The sequence below is a fragment of the Hyaena hyaena genome, unplaced genomic scaffold, assembly GCF_003009895.1.
Source record: "Hyaena hyaena isolate Hyena2069 unplaced genomic scaffold, ASM300989v1 scaffold_1309, whole genome shotgun sequence".
Lineage (NCBI taxonomy): Eukaryota > Metazoa > Chordata > Mammalia > Carnivora > Hyaenidae > Hyaena > Hyaena hyaena.
In genome coordinates, this window is record NW_024081943.1 from 59,546 (window position 1) to 78,846 (window position 19,301).

At 35.6% G+C, this 19,301-nt stretch overlaps 1 protein-coding gene across 1 annotated transcript in view; it reads right to left on the reverse strand.

Annotated features, from left to right (window-relative positions):
- Window positions 1-906: 906 nt before the first annotated feature.
- ZNF804B (zinc finger protein 804B) overlaps window positions 907-19,301 on the reverse strand; it is a 169,785-nt gene continuing 151,390 nt past the window's right edge. The window contains exons 4-5 of the mRNA XM_039223266.1: window positions 10,594-10,724; window positions 907-4,573 (exon numbers count right to left, since the gene is read on the reverse strand). Coding sequence (XP_039079197.1) covers window positions 907-4,573; window positions 10,594-10,724 — 3,798 coding nt within the window. The remainder of the gene's footprint in view (window positions 4,574-10,593; window positions 10,725-19,301) is intronic.

Genomic DNA, 19,301 nt, shown 5'->3' on the forward strand with positions numbered 1-19,301 from the left:
CTTTACCTCTCTACTTTTATATACTATTGGCTGAACCCAGTAAGATTTCTGAGTAGAAGAATAAAGAAAACTTAATATTCGGTCCCTGTAGTATTTGAAAGATTAACTCATATATTTAAAATCTTGAGTATGTTTTATTTTTTAATTTTGCATTATCAAATATTAATGATAGCTTATATATGTTTTCTTATACAAAAATTAAACATTCTTAATTTTAGATATTGGTGACTCTTACAGTTACAAACGTTTCTTAATACAGATGTATGTGAAATGAAGATAACCCAGATTTTCCAGAAATTCCACAATACAATATGTGTAAAGATTGTTTTTCACGGAAGAATAGTTTTCAACTTGAATTAATCATTTCCTATGAAAATATAAATTATTTTGATTGAAACAGATTATATTGATTGAAAACTTAGACAATAGTTAACCATAGGAATTATTTTTAACATGTCATTTATTTCACTGCTCTTTTAGTATTATCTGATGCATACAAACCAAATGTGCAATCCATTCACTTACTCACTCCACAACCCCCTAGAACATACAATATTATGCTCCATTTGATTGTTTTGTAATATCAATGATCTGCCTGAATGTCTTCTGTTACCATTTTAGAAAATTATGTGAGAACTCCTCCAAACAGATCTTTAACACTTTTCCTTCTACCCTCCAGAAAGTTATTTTAAATTTGCTCTGTTATTTATGCAAGTTAAAAGATATTCTTAAAATGCTCCTATTTTAATATTGGCAAATCAATTCATACGTATGTATACTGGTCATATTTTGAATTGGCACCAATATTTTAAATCTTACAATGGTCAGACAGACCACTTTAAATATATCATTTTTTAGGTAGTGACAGTTTGTTTTATTTAACCACAAGAGGGGTTTCAACACCTATTAGTTTAAGTGCGTTGATATATTTAAGGCCTCTTTCACTCCGTTTAACTGCTGCATCTGACTGGAGCAAGAATGGTGGCAAAGATCTTGACCTTGAAACACTGGTTGGATTAAAGGATTCAAGTGGATGATAGATGCTGTAGCTGGGTTCAAGTGAGGGCCAAACAATGCGGGGATCAATGTGGCCGAGGGCAGGGGCTGAAGCGCGATGTGAGGTGGGTGGAAAGGGGCAGTAGTGACCAAATGCAGTGGATGACCCGCTAAGAAAGTGGGGTGTGTGGGGATGATGGTTGGAGTCAGAGGTGAAAACGTGAACGGTGTAAAATGTGGCTGGGAAAGGGGATGTAGATGAGCTATAGGGAGGGGACCACCATGGGAATTTATGGAAGCAGAAACAGCAAAATGCTGCAGGAAGGTGTGGTGGATGGTGGTGATGGAGGTGCGCTGGTGAATCGGTACAGTCTGGACCGCCGAGGCCGGAGAGAAGGCGGTGGGCCCCGAGGCAGGCACAACTCGAAGATGCTTTGAGAGGAGCTGTTTCTGCACGTGCTGCTGGGCTTGTAGCTGTAGGAGCTTATATTTATCCATTTCATCGGGAGAAAATGTTATTGGCTGTTGAATTAAGGGGGGAGAGCTAGATTTATGGCACACTTCTAATTCATCTTCTACTTTGTCATGCTTCTGCATAGTTCTGTCAGAGTAAGAGTTTATATTCCCCTCTACATGATTCATATGCATGCTTACATCCTGTAAGTCAGGATTTATTTGGTCCTCTTTGGTCTCTGTTGAATCAGTAACACCACTATATCTATTTGATGGAAAAGCACCAGGGAAATCATTTGGTAGTGGGTCACGGCTTTGAATAAAATGTTGGACTTCGCTAATTAAAGGTTTTACTGGTTCTTTTGTTGTTGGGTTCTTTTTCACGTTTGGTGTCTGTGAATCTGCTACTACATGAATTATATCTTTAGAAAGATGGTTATCACAATCAGGATCTACTAAAACATGAAAATTATTTGTCTGTGAACTTTTGACTTTGTCTTTCTCAATAGTTCTTTGAATTGCACTGCCTTTATCAATTCTTTTCTTACTTGCATTCTGTGTTCTTTCAGACAAAGGCAATGTGGGTCTGTTACACCCCAGTGGTGTGAATTGAATTGTGCATTGAATTTGTGAATGGGCCTCTGATTCATTTTCACAATTCTTTGAAGACAGCTCAAAATTAGTTGGTTGTTCCTGACACCTCTTGGCTTGCACTCTTTCTAAAAGGCTTTTGGCTGTCAGAGGGGTCCTCTCTCCTTCTGTAATGGCTAACTCGGTGCTTTCTGAAGGGCTGGTAGAACAGTTTCTTAGAAGGCAGCTGAAATTCCCAGAGTTATACTGCAGGGATTTTACTTTTCCCAGGTCACAAATACGAGGGCTGTCCAAAGATTCTTGACTTCTCTCGCTTTTATTTAAACAATAAATTCTCTCTCTTGAGTAAGAGCCCAATCTGCCGCGCTGAGGTCCCTGGCAATTTGTTGGCTCTTCACCGTTCCCAGAACAGGAAACCTGTGAGCTAGAATCACACTGGGCGATTCTCCTGGATTTGGACCCTGAAAACTGCTGTTGATTTTTGCCCAGTTTATATCTTTCTCTGCAGCGACCATATCTATGTTTTGAGTATTTTTCATTCTTAAATGATTCCCACAATCTGTAGTTCTGGTCTCTCTGTATTTCAGATGGCAGGAAGGGGCTCTTTGCTAACTCCTCCGATGCGCAGAAGCAGTTCTGTTTCTGATGTCTTCCTTTGTGCCTTTCAGCTGGGTTGTGTTCTCTTTCACAAAAGTACAGCACATTACGTCTGCCATTACTGCCGGACTTACGAATTGAACAAGTAGCTCTCAAGCTGGCTGTGCTACCAGGGTTTGTGTCTGAAGGGCTAGACGTTCGATTCAGAGACAACTTTGGAGAATTTGTCTTGTAAGATTGGTTTCTACATCCAGAAACCTTACTGGTCATGCTGATGTTCCTATTCACAATTAGACTAAAGTCCTTCCCATGATCACTGTGACTGCTCACTGGGTAAGGACTAGGATTCCAGGCAAATTGATCTGCATCTTCAAAATCTGAATGAGGATCACAAGGGATCAGTTTTGGTTTTTTAGTCCTAGATATGTAAGGAGAAAAAGATAGGCCCTCATTTGCATCATTTAGAACTACTCTTTGGCAGCTTTGCCAATGGGCCCTGGAAGGTTCCTTAAGTTCATTATCACTATTATTATTGTTTTCTACACAATTCTTTAGAGCGATATCAAGGAAAGCAGGCACTTCAGGATTTTTCATTTCCAAATCATTTGCACTAAAATTATTTTTACTCACATTTGGCTCAGAGTCACTGTAGCCCAAATTACATTTTCTCTGGAAATTTTCCCAATCTGGATTAGCTATCATCATCTTTGGTTTCAGAGACTGATCATTTTCTTGGATCAGTTTCTGTTGGTCTTTGATTAAACCTGAGACTTGGCTCTCTATTTTAGTCTTCATTTCTGAGGGCTCCTTAATCAATTCTCTTTTTAAGTCCTCTGAATCATGGTCACTCTTTGTGTTCCGAGAAAGCTTAAAATCAAAATATAATGGGTTGCATCCATAAGAGATACAGGGCTCTGTTTTTGTAAAAAGCAAAAGTTCCGTGGGCCACTGGAGAGTGGTATGGCCATCCTTACTTTGTACATGGAGAAAAGGCAATGGTTTAGACTTCACATCATGGGGACACGCTTCTCTTACAAGCCTTGGTGCATTTTTGCTAACTCTTTCTGTTTCATCTGAAGATTCTTCTCTCTTCTCCATTCTGGAGTTGGGATTCAGGTGCACTGTACTGTTTTGCTTACTTGGCTCCAGTGATGGACACTCATCCAGACATCCAAATATCCTGGCATCACTGTGCCTGTAAATGTTTGGTGAGCTGGAGGAAGCATTTGCTTGGCATGAGTGATTAATGCAGTTTTCTGAAGTGTTCTTCAATGTACTTCGACTTTCTTTTTCTCTGCTGCAAGGAGCAAAAGCCACATCTGCAAGATGAATATTAGATTGAGAGAATGAAGCACGAAAGCCAATTGAATCTTCCCGTGTTTCATCAATAGAGTCATTTTTGTCTTGAACGATTTGAGAGCTGATGGCGAAGGTATTGTGTAAAACATGTTCCAGATGGCTTGGTGTGATGTTTATATCTTTTTCCTTAGTGAGAGGTACATCCTCACTTGCAAACCTGTGGCACTTACATTTCTCTGCAGTTGGTTTTGCTTTACAGCTGGGTGACTTGTTACAATCGTGAGTTTCTTCTGTGTTCTCACTGAAAACTGATGCTGAAGACTCTAATTTTAGATGTACCTTTTTGGAAAAAGAAAATGATACTCCTGTCCTGTGATTTGCATTGTTGAGGTCCAAAGATGTCTGTGGTACCCGATTTCCGAATAAATAACGTTTGTCCATTTGTAACTGGTGTCGATTTTGCATGGTGGACCGCTGTTTATCAGAAATGCTTCTGGGAAGATTCTTTCCTTTAAGGAGAAGAGTGCTCTTCATGCATGATACCTTTCTGCCATTCTTAACTGGGAAAATCCCTTGCTGGAGTTGCTTTTCTATGGCTACCCTGGGAGCTTTGTATGCTGGTCCATTTCCAGAAACACTGTAGACACAATAAATATTTAAATTAGATTTCAAATCTTATCTATTTGTGAACATTTCTTAGTGTTTCTATGATGAATTATGCTATCTACAAGCTATGTCTATTGGAATATCACCATTTCACTGTGTTTATGTAACTCAGTATATTTATGTTTCTTAGAGGCCATTTCTAAAATGCATCACTAAAGTGTGCTCTTTTGAAATTAGCAAGAAGCAGTAGCAGGTGGTTATCTATGCTAGTGCTGCAAAAGAAAACAAAGTAATGCATTTACATCCCAATATATGTCCTTCAGAACCTATCTTCTTTTTTTTTTTAATATAGATCTAACATTCTTTCACAAAGAGTTTTTCAATCAGTGACTTCACATTAAATAAGAAATAAAATGGAATTAAAAGTCACTTCCAGTGTATAAAAATATATATTTAATTTCCTTTTATATATAAGTGCTACCATTTCATAATTTTTATTGCCTCGGTTTTAAAATTCCTTCATGTTTGCTTCCTTTGGAAACAGTGTGGCTATTTCCTTCTTTATGACTTATCACTATTTTGACCAATTATAACAAATGCATAAAGAAGGAACACACATCTACAAGCCATCTCAGTATCTCAATTATTTGAAATCTTTTATTTTGCATCTTATTCACCCAAACAGTTTCTTTCTACCTTTCTGCATATATTTGTTTTATTTTTTAACAGCTTTGGTAAAGACTATTGATTCTGCTGAGCCTAATTTTTAAATCAATCAGAGAACTGGAAATAGCAATACACATAAGAGATGAAACTCTTTAGATTAAAATGGTCTCTTTTATGTTCTACCTTAAAGTCACTACTACAAAAGAAAGCTTGGGTGGGTGGTAAGGGGGAAGGCACCAGAAAACACATCATTTATCTGATCATTTGCTCTAACATAGCTTTCTTTTCCTTTTCCTTTTCCTTTTCCTTTTCTTTTTCTTTATCTACATGTTTGGATATGTGTCTGTTTGCTTCTTTCTAGTTTAGATTTTTATTTTATTATATTCACTCATTTGTTACTTGCGTAAAGAATACTAAAAATCTGATAGCTTTTCCCTATGTAGATCAACTTCTAGTGGAGAGGTATGTTTTCTGAACCCTTTTCTGAGAAGTTATTTCTTGTTGCCTTCACCTATGACGTTATTTGGCTAATCAGCACAGAACTCTGGAATCACATTCTTTTTATCCACCACATCTCATATAAGTAAAACCTTGGTTTGTGAGCATAATTCATTCTAAAAACATGCTTGTAATCAAATGCAATTATATATCAAAGTGAATTTTAAGAACCATTGGCTCAGTTTTGATCATGTGACATTTGGCATCAGGTACTACTCATATTGAAAGACATTGCTTGTTTATCAAGTTAAAAGTATTAAAAATTTTTCCTCATCTTACAGAACACTTGTAGAACAAACTGCCTGCAATGCAAGGTTTTATTGTACTTTGTTTCCTTGTCTTGCTACATGTTTCATACCGCAGAAAAATACTTAGTCTCCCTTCACTTGTTTTTGAAAGGAATATGTTGTGCACTTGTGTGATTTGTAATTTTCTTTTTCATTTATAATATTTATAACTTATATTTTTATTATAATTACTATCCACAATATGTTTTTATTTTAGACTATATAGATATATCTAGATATTATATAGATATTAGATGATATATATACATAGAGATGATATATATACATATCTGGTCTGTAACCAGACCAGAGTTACAGATTTGATTTCTTTGGGTTAATTTTCACTACTACTGCTGGGCACTTTCAATTCAACTTCTTTAGCTCAGTTGTATTTTCTTCTCTGATTTCTCTGATTATTGCTTCTTCCCTGTCTTAGCTTTTTATGCCGGAACTTACGTTAAGTGTGTTGGCTCTCCTGAATATATCCTGTAGGTGTTATTTATCTCCAAACTTTAGTGTCTTTAGTTTATGTCTCTAGTTCGGAAGGAATTTCGTGTTTTTAATTTCTGTTTTGCTGTTTCAGTTTTTTACAATATCCAATCTTTCATTTACTATGCTCATATAGGTTTTAATTTACAATAGTTTCAGCCACTATTCACTTTTTAATAATTTCACATTGTTCCTTCTTCATAAACTAATGCCTGTCACTTTAGAATTATACTGTTCCCTTGAATCCTGTGGAAAATAAATTCAGAAAATTTCCAGTAACTGTTTCATAATGAAATCTTTCTTCTTAATCATCACATTAATCTTCTTTTTTTAAATCATTTTTTCAATGTTCTTTAGAGAGGTTATTGAGGCATACTTGATATGAGGAATGGAAAGGAACATGCTAATATAGTGTATGGCTTATTCAGTATTACTTTTAAACATAAAGGAAAACAGAAAGCACAGAGATTAACGGTAGTTATTGGTCTTTTAAAATGCCTGCAGTCTGTGGATAGAAGGTTAAACAGCAGAAACATCTGCAGCTCGGAATTTTGCCTCAGTGCCAAAGAGTTTCTTTTTTATATTTGTGGCTACACTTTCGATTCAGTAGTAACTATACTCCTGTTAAGTTACCTTCTCTAGGAATGTCAATTAATCTGATATTATCTGCACTTAGCAGAAATTATTTCAAAAGCCTGGTGTATGGAGATTAGCATTCTGCCTCTCATGATTCCATTATGACACAGATGTTACTATTTTTATATTATCTCTGTATATTTTTCCTTGATAATATTTTTGCTTATTATCCTGGCACTGTTTTGTGTATCTTCTTGCTTTGATTTATGTTAGTCTAAATGTTCTTTTCTGTATGGTTGCTTTATTTGACCATTTACCTCTCTAAAGTGCAAGCTTCTCTCTTTTATATTCTTTCCAATATTTTTAAGCATCTTTCCTCTTGTTTTTGTATTATATTTTGCTCTTCTTATCCTTAATTCTTGTTCTTACTGTACAATCCAACCTATATTTATGATTATATTTTTCACAAGTTTTAGCATTTTATTCTCATTATTAATCTTTTCTACCTCTAGGGTTTATGCTTTAAACTCTTTATCTCATTGCTTTCTAAACTTTAAGTTACCTTATCATAAATCTAGTTAATTTTTATTACTTTGGAAAATCCCAATTTTCTATCTTTGTGGTTTTCAATTCTATTATTTTAATACTATTTTTTGCCTTTTAACATAATTAAAGTTTAATTTTTATAGTTATATCCTACGATTTCACTCTTTTCTCTAGAACCTTCTTTAGTTTCTTTCTATATTTTCTACCTAATTATTTTTTATTTATAATAAAAAAGTGACTATAAAGTTAGCCCCTTCTTACTTATTAATAGATTGTCCATTCTAATAGCTCTCCCCAAACTCTAATTCTTGACGACTAAATCCATGCACAATTTAATTATCTTCTGTGCAAAAGTATACTTTCCAAACAGGAAAAAAAAAAAACATATCAAATATGTTTGATACTTATTTTCTTTAAATGATATAACATTATCCATCTCTTATATTCTCAAAGTCAGTGATCTTATAATTTTTGAAATTTGGAAAAAAGTCCATATCAGTATGCACTATACTTAGATTTACATATAGTAGAAGTTTAGAAACAGAATGACTCTCTACCCCCATTTAGTAACTGGGCTTCCTAAGGAACCAGGTTGGGTTGCTTTTCCCATTAAATGGCCAAAGTTGACTGTCCTTTATAAGATTCATCAACAATTTTCTGCCATTATTTATTTTCATCAGTCCAATTCCAATATTCTTATCACTAATAAATTCTCCTCTCTCTTCTGTAGAATCACAGGAGAATTTTCTTGTTGTCTGAACCATCCTACAAGAAGCCCTACTATCAGATCCAAGCCCTTGTTAGGAGAATCATGGACAGAGAAAAGTTTTTCAGGAGAGGGATAAAGCACTTTTTTTTTTTCTTTTTCATTTTATTTCTTACTTCCATTTTTCAATTCAGCTGCCAAAATGAAAATATTAAATAATTCTATTAAGTGACTTCCTTTAGGCCATGAGGCTGCTTAAACAAAGAGAACAATTATCTGGAGGGCAGAGGACATGTAGCAGAAAAGAATGCAATAATTTTCCTAGTTTCAAGTTTTGCATGTGAAAAACTAAACACCTATCATTTCCCTAACAATATGAAAAAAATGGAACCTAGAGATTCTGTCTATCCTGTAAGGAATGTGCTTGAGTTTCTGTTTGTTTAGTTAATACAATTTCAGCTCAACCTTAACTAGTAGAATTTTTCATTTTTTTAATTTGGAAGACACTTCATGGGTAGCGTGGAAAACTCAGAACTTTTAAACAAAAGCATCATAACCATCACCATTTCTATTTCTCCCAAGGAAATATGTAATAAATGAGTAGAAATGTAGAAGCATGACAACTTTCCAATAATAAAAAAATATATGTTTATTTTTTTTAATTTTTTAAAAATTTTGTTTATTTTTGAGAGAGAGAGAGAGACAGCATGAGCAGGGAAGGGGCAGAGAGAGAGGGAGACACAGAATCTGAAACAGGCTCCAGGCTGAGCTGTCAACACAGAGCCCAACGCGGGGCTCGAACCCACGAACCGTGAGATCATGACCTGAGCCGAAGTCGGATGCTCAACTGACTGAGCCACCCAGGCTCCCCAAAAATATATGTTTATTAAGGCTACTAAGAGTTTTTGATATATGGCCTGAGAGGACCTATCTAAATGTTGTCTCTCTATAGTAAGGTTTGCCCCCTTTTTTATAATCTCATAATAATATCATAATAAATCACTCAAGAATTAACATGTTCCTCAGATTTTTTCCCCTGCATGCTATCATAACTATCATTAGACTTTTCCTTCTAAGTTCTATTTTGACAAGGACAATTTGATATCTTATTGACAATGTGTCAAAAGCTCAGTACCAGATGTGTGTCTCATTTCTACGATTATAATGACCTCCGAGCAGGCATTTTTATAGTAACCTCACTTCTGGATACATGGCTTTCCAAACTTTATATTTTCTTCATACCAAATTTCTCACTTATTTTTAATAGGATTATCTTCTATGTAGTTTCTTGAGTTAATTAAATTATTCTACGATAGTGGTACAAATACATGAATATATGTAAGGTGAATAATGTGTTTTTTTATCATAAATTGATCCTTAAAATAAATAAAATACATATTTTCTTAGAATAAAATTTGAGGTGTAATATTTTATGGTTCTCAATTATTTGAATCATTCATTCTCAAATTTATTGCATTCTGTTTTATTTCAACAGGGGTTTAAATTGTGGCAAAGAGCTATAAATTTCACAATTCACTAGGTTGCTGCCAACTTCATTAATTAGCTACATTAGGTGTTTTACATTATGATTCATATGAACACAAATCATAATCTGCAAATTTAATTGAGTTCCAGGTAACAATCTCATTTTGAAACATTCAGCAGTTCTAAGCTTATGTAAAACAGCTATTTTTTAGCTACAAGAATGTATTAGTATACACATGTTATAATTATCAATTTAGCTGGCAGTGTTTGGTAAATTTAACTGCATTCATTACATCTTTTATTTTCTTTTTTTGGCATCTAGACAATGATAGTGTCATTTATTCTAGGTATAGGTATGTACGGGGAAATGCACAGATTTATTTCCTCCCCTAAAAGATGCACTGTTACTTAAGGTTTTTAAAATTAGTATTACAAAAAAAAAACAAAATAAACTTATTATTACAAAACTTAAAATAATTACTAAAGAGCTATATGGGCCCTTTTAAATCAGCTGGATAGAATATGTGCTAGTATATTAGGATCATTCTTAGATCATTTCATGAAAGAGCACATAAAATTAACATTGGAAAGGAAAAAAGTCAGATACCAAAGTTACTAATTTATCAGGCTTTAACTATTAAAACACTTGCCCTCAAACATGTCTTTTGATTAAATATAATTTGTTTCCATGTGACAGTGAATCAAATAAATTTATCTTGACATTTCCCCAATGATTGAAGAGATTTTTTTTTTTTTTGAAGAGAGTTTTGAACCATCTGAGATACCTCTAATTCTTACCATTCAGACTGTTGCCTTAACTCGGCCAGCTGATGAAGCCGTTTAAGTGCTTTTTCTTGTTTCTTCTCATCTTTCCATGACTTGGAAGCTACGTTTCGAGCAAATTCCCGTTGCTTTAATTCTTTCAGTCTCTATGGACAAAGAAGAAAAAGAGAAAGGGTACTATAAATAACTAATATATTTTCTATCCATAAGGCTCCTTATTAAACTTTGTCTTGGGTGCACCGGTGACTTTCTGGATAGAGAGGGTAAAGCATTTTTTCCATGGGTGTTTATTCTCTTCTCCAAGATAAAGTTAGTTGTCGACTGGCTTATTTATCAAAGCTTGTCACGATCACTACAGAAATGTGCTGCCAACCTGAACCCCAGTGCTTGTTGGGACCACTGTGGCTACATAATATGTGCAATAATTATATGCCTGTGAAAACATAAATGGCTAAATGTGTGGTAGATAATGAGTGTGAAGGGAGAAGAGGTTATGGGGTACACTTTCCTTTCCCCACTGCCCTCAGCACTGTCACATGTAAAACATGCTTAGTCTTATACACGCAAACTGACACTATTAAATATACTGGGTGAAATGAGCTTGTTTGATTTAAGAACATCTGTTATCGGGAAATATTCAGTTCAAAGCTCTAAATGTGATTCTTAACTCATTTTTTTTTTCTGGTGGAGATATTTATCCAATGAAGATTTATATACTGTATCCAAGAAGATAAAAATGGGTCAGGGATTTTAACTCAGGGAAGATGCTTGCTTGGCTTTGCTTGATTTAAATTAACTTACCACTTCTTTTAATTAATCTTTTCTCTAAAACAATTGGCTTACATGCAAATTGGATGTTACTCATTACCTGTTTGGATTTCTACTTGAGAATTTGCCACTAAGCACACCTAATGATATTGAACAAATTGAGGAACAGTCACAATCAAATGACATCTTGAAGTTTGGCACTTAATCCTGAATTGAGAATATATTTGAAGATTAGTCTCTCTTAACCAATACAAAATTATTTTAAACCATCTGAAATCTATAACCTTTTAATTTGTTTTCATTTTCCAGATCAAGTCTAGAAGATATTTCCTAGAAATGGGAAAAACCACATAGCTATCATGTGAGGTTATAATGCTGTAGCAGACTACTGCCCACCCATAAAGTGAGGGTCCAAACCTTTAATGGTCATTAACTTTGTTCCTGAAAGGGAACATGCTTATGTGAGATGGTGGCCAGATAATCACATCCGGGCCAGGTATCTGAAGAAGGAGGCAGGACCAACATTTTAAAGAGAGAATATTCTAAGCACAATGAACAAGAGTTTCACAGAACTAGAAACAGCCACAGGGGAAATAGTGGAGTCAATCTGCATTCAATTTTTGACAAATGCTTCAGAGGATTAAAAAAAAAAATTTCAAGAAATAAAATTACGGCCAATGTCTTAAAAAAAAAAAAAAAAAGGATCAACAGTTCTCTAGTCTCTAGAGCTCATAAGTAGCAGTGTCTAAGCCTTAAGGGACAGCCATGGTCAGAAAACAGAGAGAAGCTTTTAAAATCTTCATTTATACTTCTCCTCCTACTCACACTTCTTCAGCCCCCATATACATAATAACCTAGTCTTTGAAGTGAAAGCTTGCCTTGTGAGCAAAGACCTTTTGGAAATTGTTCTACACAATTTAAGAGCCCACATAAAATGAAGTTCAACTGTGTCAAAGAGAGAAGATGGCTACTTAAGTAAAGAGGAGAGAGAATTTTTTTTAACTCTCAGTTTCTACTGAACATAAAATACTCTATAACATACATATATATTTTAAATTTTTTAATATTTATTTATTTCTTGAGAGAGAGAAAGACAGAGTGTGAGTTGGGGAGGGGAAGAAAGAGAAGGAGACACAGAATCTGAACCAGTCTCCAGGCTCTAAGCTGTCAGCACAAAGCCTGATGTGGGGTTGGAACCCATAATCCATGAGATCATGACCTGAGCTGCAGTCGGACACTTAACTGACTGAGCCACTCAAGTGCCCCCAAATATTCTATACTTTATTTAATGTTTGATATAACTTGTATGTAAAACCTGAGTAGCCTAGGAGAGGAAATTTATTCACTTACTCACAACTGACACTTGACTCTCATTCCTGGAATTTTGTTTTAAACTTCCAGGCTTAACTCTTTCTTTCATTTGCCTTCCAGGTTCCAGGACTGGACCTTTATCTCTGAGTTATAGAAATGATTGAGAATTCTGTCTTATCCACCCAACAACAAATATTGTCAACTACTACCACATAACATGGATATAAAGTTGTCAAATCAATAATTTTCCCTTCAAGGGAGACAGACAGGTGAATAGGTATTTTTATAAGATAGGGTTGAGTTTCTAAATAGAGGTATACACAAGATGCTTTGGAAGATACATGGGGGTGGGTACAGATTTGTTGTGTTAAGGAAGTCAGCAAAGTTAACATGTATCTGAGGAACACAGAAAACCGGAGGAGATTTGTTTAATGACATCCAGACATAGATTTGGCTTAGCAAATGTTGAGTGCACAAGGCTGCACATGGAAACAAACAAACAGAGATCTACAGAGGGATCCCCTCAAATTTTTGGCACACTGAATTGCAGCACATGTATGTGAAAAAAAACTACTCCAAGCCAAGAAAAGGGCCACCTGAAAGAATTAATGGCAGTCATGCCTGGCACTCATACAGGGTCAGGAATAGTGCCTGTTCTCACCAATAAAACTGAAAAAACTCATGGGACACTGAGGATGGACTTCATGGAAATCTTGCTTCAGTAGAGAATAATTTGTTGTGGATTGAGCACGACTTTGGATTTGCTTAACAAATCATACAAGCAAGAACTACAAATGTAAACCTGACCATAAGTAACTTAACTGCATTTCAGAAGCAAATTTAAAGAAATTTATAGAAATGTAAAAATATTCAGCAAAAAACAGGAAAAATTAATAACATCTGACATCCAATCAAAGATTATCAGCATACAAAGATTATCAAGAAAACATCACCTAAAATGAAGAAAATAATCAACCAAGACCAATAGAGAACTGACACAGAGGCTAGAATTGGCAGAAAAGTACATTGAGACAATTATCACTGTGCTCAAAAAGTACATAATAGAGGACGATCAGCTGGACAATTGTGCAGTTAGAGTCTGAAGAAGGAAGAGGGAGTATTTGAAAGTATAATGGGTGAAAATTTTCCAAATTTCCTGAAAACTAAAACCCCACAGATCTCCCAACTTCTCAAGTGCAAGAAGCATGAAGAAAACTATACCAATGCTTTTTATTATCAATCAGTCAAAAAAGTGGAATTGTTTTTTAAGTTTTTTAAATGTTTTATTTATTTTTGAGAAAAGGAGAGACAGAGTGTTAGTGGGGGAGGGGCAGAGAGAGAGGGAGACACAGAATCTGAAGCAGGCTCCAGGCTCTGAGCTAGCTGTCAGCACAGAGCTGGACATGGGGCTGGAGCTCAGGAATTGTGAGATCATGACCTGAGCCAAAGTCAGATGCTTAACTGAGCCACCCAGGCATCCCAAAAAAGTGGAATTTTAAAAAGCATCTAACAGGGTGCCTGGGTGGCTCAGTCAGTTAAGCATCTGACTTTGGCTCAGGTCATGATCTCTGATTCGTGGGTTTGAGCCCTGCATTGGGTTCTGTGCTGGCAGCTCAGAGCCTGGAACCTGTTTCAGATTCTGTGTCTCCCTCTCTCTCTGACTCTCCCCCACTCATGCTCTGTCTCTGTCTCAAAAATAAACTATAATTTTTAAAAAAATTATAAAAACATCTAAAGACAAATGACATATTCCTGTACATAACAAAGGGTAGGATGGCAAAAGAATCCTTGGAAACAAAACAAGTGAGAATACAGGGGAGCTACACATTTACATTTCTGGAAGAAAATTTTAAAAACTTCCCAAAATAAAAGCTTATATTTAGTGAAAATATCTGTTTAAGTAAGAAGGTGAAATAAAGATATTTTAAGACATGAAAAACTGAAAGAATACCTCAGCACACCCACAGGATAAGAAACATTAAAGAATATCACTGGGCAGAAGAAAAATAATACCAGAATGAAATGTGTGTATGCACAAAAGAACACACCAGAAATAGTAACTACAGGATAAATAAGACACATTTCTTAGTGCTTAAATGTATTTAGACCACAGAAGCAAAAACAAGGGCTACGATTGGGGTGATTTATAACAAACTTATAAATAAAGTGTTTGACAACAATAGCAAAAAATCCGAGAAGGGAGAAATATGTTGAAAGGTCATATTCAATACTGAAATGGTAGAATAACAATTGAAGGCAGATTATAATAAAAAGTGGACAATAAACCCTATGGCAACCAGAAGTCTGATAAAACTTATGTTTTTTTAGTGTTTTAGCTTAGAGAATAACAAAGAAGATAAAAGGAAATCATTATATTTACTCAATCCAAAAGAAGCTAGAAAAAATTAAAACAGTAAGGTAAAATAAATGGGACAGTTACAAAACAAATAGCAAGGTGACAACTAAAATCTAAACATATCGTTAATCAAATTAAATGTAAATGGTTAAAAAACACGGAATTGAAAGCTAAAGAGTATCAGGTTGGATTAAAGGGTGAGCTCAGGGTCACCTGGGTGGCTCAGTAGGTTAAGCTTCCAACTTTGGCTCAGGTCACCATCTCATGGTTCATGAGTCCAAGCCTCGCATGGGGCTCTATGCCAACAGTTCAGAGCCTGGAGCCTGTTTTGGATACTGTGTCTCTCCCTGTCCCTCTGCTCATCCCTGGCTTGTGCTCTCTCTCTCTCAGAAATGAATAAACATTAAAAAAAAAAGTGAGCTCCAATTATATGTTGATTACAAAAACAAACTTTAAAATACAGCTACGATGGTTTAAAAGAACATAAAAAGATTTACCATGCCAACACCAAAGAAATAAAGCCAGAAGGACTCTATCACTATAAAGCAAAGAAGATTTTAGAGTAGATGTATTACTAGGAATAAAAAAGGGGTATTTCATAATGATATGGAGTAAATAAGTCAAAATGACAAAATAAGCCTAAATGTTTCTATGCCCAATAACAAAACTTCAAAATACACACGGCAAAAATGGATAAAAATGCAAGGAGAAAAAGTTAAATCCATAATTATGATAGGAGTTTTTAATGACCGTCCACCAAACAACAGAATGCTAATCACAAATGCATGTTCCTGGAAAAGGTTACACCGAGGTGACGAGGCCTCTTATAAAAGACCCTTCCAACTGTTGACTTGTCTAATGAAAAGAGAACTGGACAGATAAGGATATCTTCCCGAGAACCTATGGGTCAAATTTTGCCAACTTCATATTTTAGCTTGAGGTTTCCCAAGTTTCTACTTTTCTTCTCATGTCTACTTATTTAAACAATGGAATGTGCTCAAATGTCAATAATCTTACTCAATTTAAACAGAAGACAAACCAGGTGGGAAAAAGCACAAGTTCTTTAAGAGTATACAGTAGACAGTTCTTATTGAGAACAATACATGACAAACATATTTCAGGACAAAAAATGTTATCTCACACATTTACAAAGAATTGTAGAAAGATCAGTAATGGTTAATGACTTGGGGTGAATAGATCACAGCAGGTGAGTCTGAACCCCTCTGAGATGGGCGGTAAGAAAGACAGAGAATAGCATCTAATAATAGGGGGGAATGAAATGAAGCGTCTGCTTTCCAGAGGTGTTGGATGGTAGACAACACAGTGTAGGGGTTAAAAGAAGGATTCCAAAAACAGTCAGACCTGAGTTTGTATACTATCTCTGTCACTTACTAGCTTTGAGTCTCTACGGTTACTCAATCTTCCCGAACTTCAGTTTACACATTAGTAGACTGGCAGACTATTACTATTCATCATGTACAGTTCCTGGAATTAGTATTTGAGTGGATAAAAGTAAAACACTGAGCACAGCACCTGATACATAGCAAATGCTCACTGAGTCTAAACTATTATCACTCTTAGAGGAAAGGAATGGTCAGATTTTATGGAACTGTGGGGAGCAGTGTCAATAAAAAGCCCCTGATTTACCTGACAATGGGGTTTGAGTGGTTTTCATCTAGATTTTACAAAACTGGTAGGTGTCGTCTTTTCTAAAGGAGATGACAGAAAAAGGAAGGAGGCTGGGTACCGTCTTTCACCCCGTCTTGAACAATTTATAGTGTTTAATTGAAATGAGTATTTTCTGTAAGTCCAAGATCATATGTCACTCCCAACGAAAATTATAAAATTTTGGATTCAAGTGTGATTAGTTGGCAGACTCTTTCTTTGATAAATCTTATTTAAAGCTTGCTCTTGGGTATTTGTATTATCCAAAATGGATCTCAAGCAGGAAAGAGGTAAAAGTATTTCCTGTAGGGAAATGGGGACGTCTACTTCATGTCCTTGTTATTTTGCAAAGGAATGAATCTAAGAGAGAGATTGCAGAGCAGATGGTCTTACTACTCCTGAAGAGAGACTACCTGCCATGGTCCTTGCCCAGATCAAAAGCAATTTAATAGAGGACAGGTACAGGGATCAAGTTAAAGGAAATAAAGCAGCCCTCACATATCTTCTCCAGTTTCACAAGGTGTTTCGTTCACTCTCAACAATAAGTACCATGAGGCTTATGGAGATATATTTGCTAAAACACATTTATGAAATCTCTGGAATTAAATTTTCTTCTTAGCTTCATTTTAAAAGCACAAACTAAGCAATCTTTATTTCCCTACCTGCTAACATGAATGCTTGGCACACACATTGCAAGTGGATTTCAGCCGTGAATAAATAAATGAAGAGGCAAATTGATCAGGTCAGTGAGTCTCTATGTGCTCGGAATGGTAAAATCCCCACTATTATTGCGTACCAGTCAGAATATGCATGTGAGCATCTGCCCACTCTGGTAACCCCTCTCCGTTCACCCTCAGTGGAGCAGAACAGCACATGTGAAACACATTTACTCAAGCATATATACTTTTCCCCTCTCTTAAATAGAATAATTCCTTCCATTCCTGTACTTTCACCCATAGATCCCAAGGTACTTTGCTGGCATTAATGTTTTTCTTCACAGAGGAGCAAAACCCCAATGCAAAAGGTCAAAATTATTAACCTCCTTTTAGAGGCAAAGAAACAAACATAGGAGGTTAAATGGCAGGATCCACACCAAAGTAGACACCAAGAAAAGAACTGTGACTTGAAAACAGAATGTCTGATCTTCATAAAAGTAAGGAAAAGTCAGAAAAGTTTATGTAAAATTCAAGATATTTCTAATAGCTTCATTTTGTGAAATTTAAAGTCTATCCAGTTCTGAGATATTGTTCATTATTTGGAAATGTTTTTACTAAAATGATTTGGGATGCATTTATAAGTTAATAATAATCTTAAATGGGATAGGGCATAATTTGAAATATCATACTGTTGTATGATCAAGATATAAGAATTAAATTATATAAAAAGTCTTAATTATTTTTCAGAAGAATTTTGTAGACTGAAATGGGACTTTCTGCTTTTTTACACATCATTTTTTAATGTGATGTGGTAGTCATACAAACACAGATAGTGAAACATACTAAAATATTTTAAGGTCTCCCACCTTAGAAGATACAGTTTGGGCCACTCACCAGGAGGAGTTTCCTGCTATCTTCTGGAATGATTGGATCTGCACATATTTCCTCTGATAGCATTTACTCCTCCAAGGACCAACAGAGCCATAAGCAAGCCAAAAACAGGTGAGAAAAGATGATTCTGGAGTCACTAGTCGGCTTCCACCCATTTCTTCACAAGTGCTAAGTTAAATGCTTTATAATAGCATCTGGAGGATTCTTCATATCCCTGCTAAAATAGGAGTTGCTGGGCTCTCAAACTAATTGCTGATGGTCAGCCCACTGTGCTTCGACGATCAGGACCTAGAGATTCCTTGTGAGGCTCATTTCTGGACTCTTTAACTGGCTAAGCCCAACGTTCAGGAGAGACACAGTCAAGTGTGAAGACACCATTTAAGTGTGAGTTTGGGGATGTTTTTAGATTCTAAAATTATCTGAAAATGTGGTTACTATAAAAGACCCACCCAAAATTACCCAAGATCTCTCTGTGGCTGAAGGAGGGGAATATACTTAGGTGTGTTAGGTATGTACCCATGGCAGACCACCATGCCACCCCCTTCCAAGGCCCAGGATTCCCTGAGAAGTCCTCAAACAGCAAAATAGATACTTCTGGTATTTCCATTTCTTCTGAGAAGTTCTTTCTATCCTCTAGCTGTTAGGGTCAGGATCCAAGTCATCTGTGGCACCAGACACGAACCTTTTACTGAGTTTTTAATTGTAAGGTTTATTTATCTGCTGTACCATGGCATAAAGGTTTTAGTACTTTTGTAAGTCATATTATATATCAGGAAAGAATATAGCCAATAAGATAACGACATCCATATCTCTAGTATCTGTTGTGAAATGATGAGCAGCATTATAAAGGAAGTGCTTTGGTGACGAGTAAATGCAAGTCGCTTTTCAGACTGTTTAGTAGTAAAAGCCCAGGAGCTTTTAAACCCACCCTTCTCCATGTTCACAGCATGATAAGAACACATGTGCCATATGAGAATAGCATTAATTCTAATATGTTTCTGCACACATTAAGTGTCTGCAGAAAGTATGTCTAGGTTTGGAGAAATCCAGCATTTCTGGAATGGACAAATAAAAAT